This window comes from Leptopilina heterotoma, unplaced genomic scaffold (genome assembly GCF_015476425.1).
Source record: "Leptopilina heterotoma isolate Lh14 unplaced genomic scaffold, ASM1547642v1 Lhet_169, whole genome shotgun sequence".
In the NCBI taxonomy this organism is placed as follows: domain Eukaryota; kingdom Metazoa; phylum Arthropoda; class Insecta; order Hymenoptera; family Figitidae; genus Leptopilina; species Leptopilina heterotoma.
The window spans coordinates 775,825-788,518 of NW_025110885.1; the positions used below are offsets into that span (position 1 = coordinate 775,825).

General features: G+C 23.3%; 1 protein-coding gene across 8 annotated transcripts in view; it reads right to left on the minus strand.

Moving 5' to 3' along the window:
- Positions 1 to 12,694, minus strand: part of LOC122499558 (dystrophin, isoforms A/C/F/G/H-like) — a 557,697-nt gene that overhangs the window by 6,640 nt on the left and 538,363 nt on the right. For all 8 annotated transcript variants that reach the window (XM_043607986.1, XM_043607985.1, XM_043607988.1 and 5 more), the window contains 4 exons: positions 3,408 to 3,667; positions 1,555 to 1,713; positions 723 to 859; positions 198 to 402 (listed from right to left, as the gene is read on the minus strand). In XM_043607986.1, coding sequence (XP_043463921.1) covers positions 198 to 402; positions 723 to 859; positions 1,555 to 1,713; positions 3,408 to 3,667 — 761 coding nt within the window. The remainder of the gene's footprint in view (positions 1 to 197; positions 403 to 722; positions 860 to 1,554; positions 1,714 to 3,407; positions 3,668 to 12,694) is intronic.

Genomic DNA, 12,694 nt, shown 5'->3' on the forward strand with positions numbered 1-12,694 from the left:
ATAAATTTCTCTTTCTGCAAGAAAGAACTCCCTAAAAAGAAAGTATGTTGCTTTTTTTATTTTCTTTAGCAAATTCTGGTAATTTATTAAAATGAAAAATAAATCTTCAAATACATGGAAAATAAAAAAATAACAAATTTTAATTCAGTTTAGATTAGACAATTAATTCAGTGACTTAAGAAATGAAATCCCATTACCTGTCGTAAACATTGAGAAGCCAATTGATGGCAAGATCTATACAAAGTGGCACTAAAACTTGCGTGGGATTATCCGCTGCAATTATTTCGTACAAGGAAGTCAAAACAGTAACCATGTCTGGTATATCGATGAGTTTATCGTTTTGGGCTCTCAATCCATGTGAATCAAATTGCTCAAGTGCATTTGAGAGGCTCAGCATGTCCACTTTATGAAAAAAAGTAATTTATCAATTAAAATTATTACATATTATAATTTATAATCAATTTTGTAGCAAAGGAAACGAAAAATTTATTTCGATTCATTTTTTTACTTTAATAAAAAAACAAAGAATCGAAAAAATTCATTGCAATTCATTTTTGTACTTTCGTACCAAAAAAGAAAGGAAAACCATTTTTTTTAAATTGTTCAGGCCTCGGATAATAGATTTTGATTTTTTTTCCATTATTTTCCAAGGCCTGATACTAGTAAAAAAATAAAATTGAAATCAAATTTTTTCTTAATTTGAAAATAAATAATTATCTTACGGCATAATCGTTTTTGCACGGTGCGCAATTTCATTGCAGTTCTATAGGCGGAGAAACGAACTTCATTGAGATCTGAGAGCGAAGTCATCAATTCGATCATTTTCGGATGGTCCCAGTGCGTCGTTTCCAATTGATGGCTGAAAAATAATATTTAATTTAATATACTCGTATATTTCTCACATCGACAAAATTGAAACACAAAATGTGATTAAAATATTGCTATTGAAAATACGGATATTTTGCATATTCATGGGTTTAATCTCCAGTAAATCAATTCTTTCTTTTTTTTTCCCCCGAATTCAATTTATCAAATCAATATTCACATTTATTTTGGCGAAAAATACAATTTACTTTTTGTAAATATAGACGGCTAAAAATAGATTGTTTGCTAAAAATTAATATTCTTTATCGTCCAGGAAATCAATAATATGTATTTTCCAATTGTCAAAATGAAGGGAAATTTTTAGGAAAAATCTCAAATTTACTTATTTGAGTTGTGAAATTAAAAATTAAAGAATAATACAAAATTTAATTAAATTTTTAATAATTATTCTTATGCAATTTTCTAAAGATTCTATATGAGAAGTTGGGATGAAAAATAATAATAGTAGTTAAATTTTAATTTTGTTAGAGAGGGAATTTTTTTTTCACGTCATACTTATTGTAAATTAAATGAAAAGGGGGATATTTAAAAATTTTCTAAAGGATTTTTCACCTTTTTGTCATTCTATAATGGCATATTACTTGAAACTTAAATTATCGGAGGATTAATGAAATTCTTGTTCCGATAGGTCTTGGAAATATGAAGAAGTGATTATAAAAATTTAATTACTTGATATAATAAGGCACTTTGGCGGGAGTAAGGGCTCTTTCCCACGGTGGTTCTACGCTACTTGCGAGGAAAGCCTGACTACCCGGAGTGCTGCCATCCTTTCCAAATCCGCTTAACAGTTTATAACGTTCGTCGACTGCAACTTGCAAAACTTTCCATCTAAAAACAAAACAAAAAAAGGAAAATAAGAAAAAATTGATTAAACACGAAAATATTTATTCACTTTTTCATTTTATTAAATTTTCTTTTATTACGCTTTCTATTTGTTTTATTTACTAATTTTCTACTATTACAATTTTTTATTTTTATTTTCAATTTTTTAATTTCTATTTTTACTAATTCTTTTATTTATTTACGTTTTTCTCTTTCACTTTTTTTACAATTGAAAAATATTCTAATTTTTTAGAATAAAAATATTCCTTTAAAGTTTAATTTGATTTTTTTATTTTCTAAAACAAAATACTATTTGATTTTAATTTAAAAAAAAAATCAAAAAATATTTTGTTTCACAGAAAATAAACAATTTAAAATAAAAAATAATTTGATTCTACAAAATTGTCCATAAAATAAATAATCGAAAATATTTTTTTATTTTGAATATTTTATTTTCTATTAAACAAAATATTTTTTGATTTTGATTCAGAAAGTAAAAAATTAAAAATCAAAAAATATATTCGATTTTTTATTTATATATAGTTTTTTTATTACACTCTCTTTTTTTTAATTGAAAAATATTCCAATTTTATAAAATATTATGATTCGGAAAATAAAAAATTTTAAATCAATAAATATTTTGATTCTGAAAATTAAAAAAAAAAATATAATTTTTATTCAGAAAATAAAAAATTCAAAATCGAAAAGTTTTTTTTAATTATTTATGTATTTAAATATACGTTTTATTAATACACTTTTTTTAATTGAAAAATTATTCAATTTTTAATTCTAAAAAATCAAAAAATAGTTTTATTCTAAAAATTTGAATATTTTTCAAATGAAAAAAAGAGTAATAGAAAAAAGAATATAACTAATAAATAAAGGAAAAATTTTTTTGATTTTTTATTTTTTATTTACTGAATAAAAATATTTTTTGACTTTGATTCTAAAAAGCAAAATATATTTTGATTCAGAAAATTAAAAATTCATAATAAAAAATCTTTGATTCTAAAAATCGAAATATATTTTGATTTAGAAAATTAAAAATTCGTAATCAAAATATTCGTAATTTTTTTTGTGTCTAAAAATCAAAATATGTTTTAATTCATAAAATAAAAATTTATTATTCGAAATATTTTTAATTCTAAAAAATTGAAATATTTTTCAATGAAAAAAAGTAAGTTTAATAGAAAAACATAGATATTTAAATAAATAAATGAAAATATTTTTTGATTTTTCATTTTCTGAATCGAAATAAACTTTAATTTTCTAGAAACAAATTATATTTTTTCGACTTTGAATTTTTGATTTTCCGAATGAAAAAATATATTTCCAAATCCACACTCGTAAAACTTGGAAAAGAAGTTGAGAGAAAGTTTTTGCGCTTTAAACCTTGTTGCGACTTGCTTGAAAATTTAACGAAACTCTTAAAGTTTTCTCAAAAGCGAAAAAATTCTCAAGTTTCAAATTGGGTCCGTGGGTGTTAAAGCTTTAGTTGAAATTTGATTTTGTAAAAAGGGAGGGAGAGATAAAAAAAAAACTCTCTTCTTGACTTCTATTTCTATCATTTTGTGAGTGGAAAAATTGAAAAAGTCTGAAAAAAAATAAAATGCAATTTAGTGAAATTGTAATATTTTTCTATTTTTCTTTTTTTTTTGTATTCTCTTTGAGAGACAAAAGTTTTGATAAGAGAAACGTACCTCGTATTAAGATCTTCAAGTTTTGCTAAGAGAGCGTGTGAGACAATAACGCTGCTTGATGCAAAAAGACTCGCTTGATCGTTGGCGTCTTCAATGTTCCTTTGAATGGGACCTAAACGTTCTCCAAACTTTTGTAAATTTTCTAACATTTCCGACGCTTCTGGTGCATCGTTCGGTATTTGCCAGCCGCTTTGAATTGCTTCCGCTCCAGCCATCCGAGACGAAAGATCTTCGAGGCTCTTTTGGAAGACACATAATTTCTAAAACAAAACAATTAAATCACACATAAGTTTATTTATAAATAATCAGTTTAAATTCAATTTTATTCATTTATTAGATATTATTATTATTTTATTAATTAATCTATTTATTTATTTATTTATTTATTTATTACAAGTTGCAGAATATAATCAAAAAATAGTTTTCATTTTTTTATTTTATTATCAAATGATAATAATAATTAATAATTAATAATTTTAGTAGTAAAATTGTAATTTTATCATCAATTAACTATTATTTTAATATTTTATATTTTTACATTCTCATCATATAAGTTATTAATTTATTTCCAATTTTCGAAGAAAAAAATATTTTTTTTCATTTTAATTTAAAGCATTGAGTTCGAAATAATTGGAATAGTTTTTATACTTAAATCGTTTTGAAATGAGAATTTCGTATTCCTCAAGTACAGTCTATGATAATTTATTTTTTTCGTTTTGAAAGACAACGAGATAGTCTAGTTGAATTTTAATCGACTACTTTTCTTCAAAGATGCCTGCGTTTGCTGGTTTTAATGCAAAAAAAAAAGAAAAAAAAAAGAAAGCCTTGCTTTTATTTGAGGACAAAGAATAGCGTATATCCGCGACCGCAATGCTCGCTGGCGTGCGGATGATCCACGTTCACCAAACCTCAACAATTTTTTTTTTCTTCTTCATTATAAATTCATACTTTTCTAGATTTAAATTTCAAACTCTTTCTTTCGGTATTTATATTCACAATATAGTGAAAACTGTCTCATATAAGCCGTTTCATGAATTCAACACGTTTTATTTAAGGGGAGGGGAAATTGAAAAAAAAAATTTACTCAAAAAGAAAAATAATATTTGGACATTTTTTTTGTTGGGGTTATTCGATTGGGTAAATTACAAAACATTTTTTTAATTTTCTATGCAGTGAATAAAAGTCTTTATTTACTTATTTAATTACTTTTTTTACTTTTTTACTAATTATTTTACTTATTTTTTTATTTATTTACTAATTCATTTGCAGTATAAATTTAAATAAAATTAATTAAAAAAATTAATTAAGCATAGGTATTAAAATATTAAATCTAAAACAGTTAATATTATAAAACCCATTGGAATAGCAAACAATAAGAAATTAATTAGAATAAATTTGAATATTTGATATTATTATGTAAAATAATTCTCGACAAGTTTCTCAAAACTTGTAATATTTAATAACAATACAGAGAAAAGTTTCCTGCCACGATTCAATGGCCAAAGACCAAAGTGAAAAATTCCCAGTTCCATTCGTGGCATATCTCTCGATGCAGATTTTAATCCAATATAAAAACAAAGTTTTCGGCTTGAAAACTAGACGAGATTCTGAAAATAAAAATCGGATTTATCGCAGAAAAGTTTTAATTTGTTGTTTTTTCTTTTCATTTTTTTTTTTTTGTTTTGTTATTAATCTGAAATCATTTGAATATGAATGAAAAAGTATATACTTGAAAAAAGAATTTTTTTTATAAAATCCTTTTGCTTACAAAATAGGAAATAACAAAAGAATGAAAAATCGCGAGGGAATAAAAGAAACTTTGTGTTAAAAATTTCTTTTTTTTTTTTAAATAATTTGTAACTCAAGATTGAAATTTTATTTTAGAAAGAGTTTTTTTTTTTTTGGGAGGATAAAAAGGATGAATTATTTGCGATATTGCGATTAAATAAAACCGGTAATTTGTCGAATTTTAGGAAAACAAGAGGTTTGAATTTGCCTTTCAAAATAATTCGAACGTTGTAGTCAATTCGTTCTAATTAGTCGCGTGGCACTATTACTTTCGGGGCATCGTTTGTCCTCACGTTGGTCGAACTCTTGTTTGGAAAATGGAATAAAAGAGGATACGCCATACAAACATTTATTGTACAGATTAAAGTGGAACGATTCTTTCAAACTTGTTTTTTTTTACAACACACGATTAATTGTTCTTTTTTTCAATTTTACAAAACCATTCTAATTGGTTTTTTTTTTACAATTTTTACAAATCATTGTAATCTTTCTTTTTCAATAATTTTTCAAACAAATTTTGCTCTTTTTTTTCTAATTGATTTTGATCTGAATTTTTTTCCTATTGATTTTGGTCTGTATTTGTTTTTACGTTGATTTTGCAAATAATTTTTTTACCTATTCATTTTGCAAATAATTTTTTTACCTATTGATTTTGCAAATAACTTTTTTACCCATTGATTTTGCAAATAATTTTTTTACCCACTGATTTTGCAAATAATTTTTCTCGTTTTTATCCCATTGATTTTGCAAATAATTTCTTATACAAATTTCGAAAATTGTGGACATTTATAAAATTATTTTTCGTGCTTAATAGAAATTAATTTTTCCTCCGCTGTTTTTTATTGACAATGAAGTAAAAAAGGGGAGAAAAAAATGTTGATAGCGGGAAAATAAAAGCTAATAAACTGTCTACTCCTTTTTTTTTTGAAGGGGAAAAATAAATTCATGAGTAATAAAAAATTGTAATTTTTTTTACAATTACTTTTTGAAAGGAGAAAAATTTTGTTCTAGTGCCAGAAAAAGGGAAAACAAATGAAAAGGGTCAAGAAAAAAATTGCGTATTAAAATGGAGAATTTTTTCCGTAAATTATCTTTGTTGGTTATTTCGAGAGAATGCTTTAATAAATTTAGTGAATTTGGTAAATTTAGTAAATTTAGTTTTTATGAATTTAGAGAATATAGTAAATTTAATGACTTTAGGGAATAAAGTAAATTTAATGACATTAGTGTGAATAAGTGAATAACACAATATAAATTATTGTTCATTACTTTTGTTGTCTTTCTCTTTCATTATAATGTTTGAAATAAAAATATTTTTTTTTTCATAGACTAATAATGTTTATTACGTGGCCATGCGAGCAATTAAACTTAACTCAACCATTCCCCGATCCCTTTATTTCTCCACAGTATATAACGTCCTCCTGGTTGTCTACTTGTAGAATTTACTAAGTTAATTGTCTGGCGCCGTCCAATATTGTTTCTCGTGCACTATACATGAAGTCCATTCGCCAATTAGCTATTCAGGAGTACACTGACTCGAGTTTCACGGAGAGAGATCCTCAAACTCCTCTGCCAAACTTGGCATCCATCCTTTACCCGCATGAACAAACAAAAGTTCACTCTTATAAAAGCTCCATGAAGCCACAACCATTTCCATTCATTAGGAATTTTTTTACTTTAGAAAAAAAGAGCAGAGAAAAAAAACCCCCTAGGAAAAAATCAAGCTTTTGCCAAAACTTTCATCAACAATTACCATTTTCAATTATTTTGGTAATTAACATATTTTTTTAATTGTGTCCTCTAAAAGCCGCCTAATTCTGTTGTGAATTTATTATGAACGATGAAAAATGTGGAGAAAAAATAAAAAAAAATTTTTATAAAGAAATAAAAAAAAGAGTCGAAAGAGAATAAAATACAGACAAAAAGCAAATAAAACAAGAAATTCTCAAACCGTTTAATTAGTTAAATAAATAAATTTTTTTATAACAAAATTTCCTTATTTGAAATGAATATCAAATTAAGTATGCACTATTAACAAAAAAACAAAACAAAAACTTCTTTACTCTTGTAATTAGTTAAATAAATAAATTTTTTTATAAGAAAATTTCCTTACTTGGAATGGATATCAAATTAAGAATGTGCAACATTAACAAGAAAGGAAGAAACAATAAAAGAGACAAAAGAAAAACGATTAAAGAAACAAAAGGGAATCCTAATTTTCTCAAGTAACGTGAATTAAAAATAACGATGAAAAATATAGAAAAAATATATGCATAAATTTATTTTTAGAATTTGTTAAACAAATAATAAGAAAACGAATAAAAAAGACAAAAAACAAAACAAAAACTTCTTTACTCTTGTAATTAAATTTTTTTATAACAAAATTTCCTTACTTGGAATGGATATCAAATAAAAAATACAATATTAACAAGAAAGGACAAAACAATAAAAAAAAAAATTCACAAACATTTTATTTAGGATTTCCCTGTCTTTTTCCTGATTTCTATCAAAAAAAATATTTACTTTCCTTTTTTATCCTGACTTCAATTCTAAATTTTTCTAAAGTTCAGTTTTTTTCCAAATTTTTTAAATAGTCTTCAAAAATACGATTATATTTAAAAATAATTTTTAAAAGTATAAAAATAAAATTCTTTTACTGAAATAAAATTTATTTCAATTAAATTTTGACGAAATTTTAAAGTACTTTGTAAATTTAACTAATCTTTTTAAAATATTTACGGGAATTTAACTAACTTCAAAAAAATTTTAATTACAATTTTTCAAAAGTCTAATTTTTTTTAGAATTTCTAAATTAAATTATTCAAAAGTGGAATAATTTTTGTTAAAAAATTTTGCTTATTTTCCACGAGAATTAATATTTTAAATAATTTCAATGTACCACTATTTTGAAATTTAATTCTTACTAAAAAGTAGAACTGTAATTCTTTCAAAATTCAATCATTATTTTCAAATTTTTAAATAAAATTATCTGAAATTCATTTTTATTTCATTCATTTTCAAATTCTTAGAAAGTTTTACAAGAATTCAATTATTTAGAAACAATAATAAATAATTGATTAAATAATTGATTATTTCTTAAAAATAAATTTTTATACTGTTTCTTAAAAAAAAAAATTTTTATACTTTTTACCAAAAGTTTTTAAAATAATTGAATAATTCTTATTAAATACTCTTTGAAAGAATTTTTTAATGATTTAATTTCTTTCAAATATTTTATGAAAATTACATTTTAAATAATTGAATTTTTGTAAAAATGTTATTTATTAAAATAATTGGAGTTTTTCCAAAGAATTTAAAAAAAATTTTAATAATATTGATTTGTTGTGAAAATCTATTAAAATTGTAGCTGTTGAAAATAATTGAAAATTATTTTCTTAAAATTATTTGACACTAATTGAATTTTAATAATAATTCAAAGAATTTTATTAAAATTTTTTGAAGTAATTATAATAATTTTCTAAAAATTTTGGAAAATAATTTTTTTACTTCAATTATTAGCGGATTTAAAGTAGTAACTATAAAAAAAAAGAAAAAAGTAACCATATAGTAGCAAAGCGTAAAGAAGTAGTACTACTTCGTAAATAGTAGGTTTTAGTGGTTTTAGTAGATGAATGCGAAGCATAGAAAGAAAAAAAATTCAGAAAAAAACAAGAAAGATAAAAATTAACACAAAGATAACAAATAGAACACTATATGACACAAAAAGAAACAAAAAGGAAACAGAAAATAAATAAATAAAGAACATAAAAGAGAAAGAAAAACAAAAAAGAACAATTATAGAGACAAAGAGAAAAGAAATTACAAAATAATAAAAGAATAAAGGAAAATAAAAAAGGAAAGAAAATATAAATAAATAAAAACAAAATTCTATTTGAAAAAAGGTGTAATAACGACCAAATTTTGAATTTTGAATTTCAATTCGAATATCGTACAATTTACATGGCACGAGAAGAATATAAGAACGATATCTTTTAGAAGGAAATTTAAATGAAATGCTTGAAACACTCGGTAAAAGAAATATTTCCTATACAAAGATGAAACCACAATTTCAACAAAACGAGGTTTCTCTCCAAGTGAGAAAAGGTTGTAAAGCAGTGACATTGGTGCAAGCCATGTGACGTTGTGCACTGCGAGAACACAATAAGGTTCTCTCTTCCACATGTTAGATGTTACGACACAGGTGCTACAATGAAATTACTTCCTACATTTTCTAGTAAAAAGGGGAAAAAATACGGTTGATAAAAAAATAAATAAAATAAAATAAAAATTGACTGTAGACAAGTGTATATATATATATAAGGATCTCGGGATCAAATGATTTAACTCGTGGTGAAATGACACGTAGAGACAAAAAAGAAAAAAAGGGTTGTTAATTTAATTTTTTGAAAAAGAAAATAAATAAAATACAAAATAGAAATTGAAAATCAATTTTTTTTCGTAGTTTCATAAAATAACTCGAAAACAATTGCAATTAAAATAAAATAATTAATTTCCTTTAATTAAAGTAAAAAAAAGTCTAAAATCATTTTCTCACTGAAATTGAAATCAAATTAGGCTCTAACATAAATGAAATGACAATAATTCTGTAAAATAAAGAAAGTCGGAATAAAAGAAATCTAAAGTAATTGAAATAAAAATAAAATAACTAAAATTGAATTTTGAATTAATATACTGGAATATTTTTAATTATTTTATAAATAATTAAATATTTTCAAAAGTAATAAAATTCCTCGTAAAAATTCAATTATGTTCAAGATTTATTTCAAAATTATTGTCAAAATTTCAATTATCTTTAGAAATTCAATGATTTTCAAAAATTTTAATAAAATTCTTGGAAAAATTTCAATTATTTTTAAAGATTTTCCTGAATTCAATGATTTTTTAATATCAACTATTTTAATAAAATTTTCCAAAACATTCAATTATTTAAAGAAATTTTAATAAAATTCTTTTTATAGGAATTCAATTATTTTTATAAATAATATTCTTTTTTTAAAATTTTATCAAAATTCGTCGAGAGAATTCAATTATTTAAAAATTTGCTGATAAAATTGTTTATGTAAATTCAATTTTAAAAAACATTTAATTATTCAATAAATTATTTATTTGCATTTTATTTGTATTTAAATAATTGAATTCTAGTGGAATTTTCTAACAATAATTGATTTAAAATGAATTTCAGTTAAAATTTTATGTAATAATTGAATATTAAAAGCAATATATAGCGTGAATTTTTAGAAATCATTGAATTTTTAAATTAATCTTTTTGAATAATAATTGAATAATAATTGAATTCAATTTTTTTATATTAATTTGAATTTTTAATTTCGAATATAAATGTAATTGAAGAATTTACGAAAAATTGAAATTTTGTAAAAATTTGAATATTGTAAACAAATGGATTTAAAAATTGTCAAAGAACTTTTTCGAAAATTATTAATAATAATCGATTTAAAGAAGAATTTTAGTTAAAAATCCTTGAAAATAAAAATTGTCTTCTTTAATTATTATAAAACATGATTTAATTTATTTTTAAACAAATTTTTTTTTTGAATTAATATATTTTTAATTTATTTATTTAAGTAAAATTTTTTCTGATTTGACTCAGATTAGTCAAATTTTTAAATTATTTTTTTCAGTAATTGGTCTGTAATTTTTCATTTTTGATCCGTAAAGTCCGTATTTTTAAAATACTTTATAGTTCAGCCCTGCAAATTAGAAAAATTATACTAATTTGATATCCATTCCAAATAAGGAAATTTTTTATTATTAATTTGTATTGTAAACACTAATATTTATAACTAATTATAAAATATTTAAATATTATATAACAAAGCAATAATATTATTATTTCCTTTCTTTTATTTTATTATTTCGGCAAAGTTATTTCTCCCGCCGCGACATCGAATAGTCAAAACAAAAAAAAATCAAATTTAAAGCTTTCTAATTTCGATAAAATGAATTTCCCCTGAAATTTGAAATATTCGAAAAATGTTGATGAAAAAAAGGGTAATTTCTTTTTTTTATTTTATTAAATCTTAAAAGGGGTTGATTTCTTGAAATTCTGACTGCGCTCTTGATTCTCGAGTTCGCGATCCGAAGACAGGGAAAGAATTTTGCCAAGCATCCTCTAAAAATAGTTGAACTTCCTTCTACTCTCCGGCAAAATGTATCCGGTCGGACGCTTTTATAAATTTTATATATATTGGTCAAAGATAAAAAAAAAAAAAAAGAAATGTAAAGATTGTGCCGTAGAAACGAGAAATTCGTGTCTGACCGGCGCTCGATTCACTCATAAATATTCAGATTTCCGCGGTGGCTCTTTATTTATTACGTCGCTGGACTTGCCAGACAAAGAGAACTGGTAGAGGTGACTAAGCGGCAATATTATGGCGCCTCGCCGTTGGCAGTATGCCACGTGTGTGCCTATATATATATAGGTATAATATATCTATTATAAGTTCCAACTTGAAAATGTGCAAGTACCACCTAGACCTTAACCTTTATTATATATATAATACGAGACGAATAAACGAACGATTGCTATATAATAATAAAAAAGAGTCCCTCGTTTTCGATTACCGCGAGAGTATTTTTACGACATGCCAATGACCCATTAAGTGACCGCAAGTGCATCTTTTTAGTTTATTGCCGAAAGTAAATCGTATGACTCGGTTTTTTTTTTATTTTTCAATTTTAAAGTTACTCTAACAGGATATCGGGACACAAATGTTTCATAACACACTCTAATATTCAACTATAATTGAATTTTTTATTTGTTTCTTTAATGTAAAAATGATTCAATTTTCAATTTGTCCAATAAACAAATTTTAGTCATTAAAAAAATAACTAAAATTTGTTTCAACTCACTAGCAAATTTTTTTTTTTGACCTTTGGATCACTGATTAAATTTCCATTCTAATTCCAAATTGAAGTTGGAAAAAAATTGATCATAAACTTATAAATATTCCCTGAGACTATTTTATAGCATATTTGTAAATATTCAAGAAATTTTCCTAAAAGTGTTCCTTTAGAAGTATTCGAGAATTTTTTTTTTCTGTTTTTGAAATAATTCTTCAAGATATGTTTGGGAAAATATTCGAAATATTATCAGTAATTGAATGGAATACATTTTTAAAATATTTCAACGGACAACTTTTACTATTCCTTCTGGAAAATTTCTGAAATATTCAGTCTAGAGATATTTTTGTAATATTCCTTTAAAAATATTTGGAGAAATATTCGAAATATTAGCAGTACATTAAATAGAATTTATTCTTAAATTATTTTAAGAGGCAATTTTTAATATTCCTGATGCGACTTCTAGAAATATTTAGAGAAATATTGACAGTAATTCAATACTAAAGATTTTAAAATTATTTTAAATTTCTTAATAGTACTTATAAAAATATTCTCATTATACATTCTAACAGGCTTCGAACAATAAGTTAAATTTTTCAAATCCATTTGTTTACAAA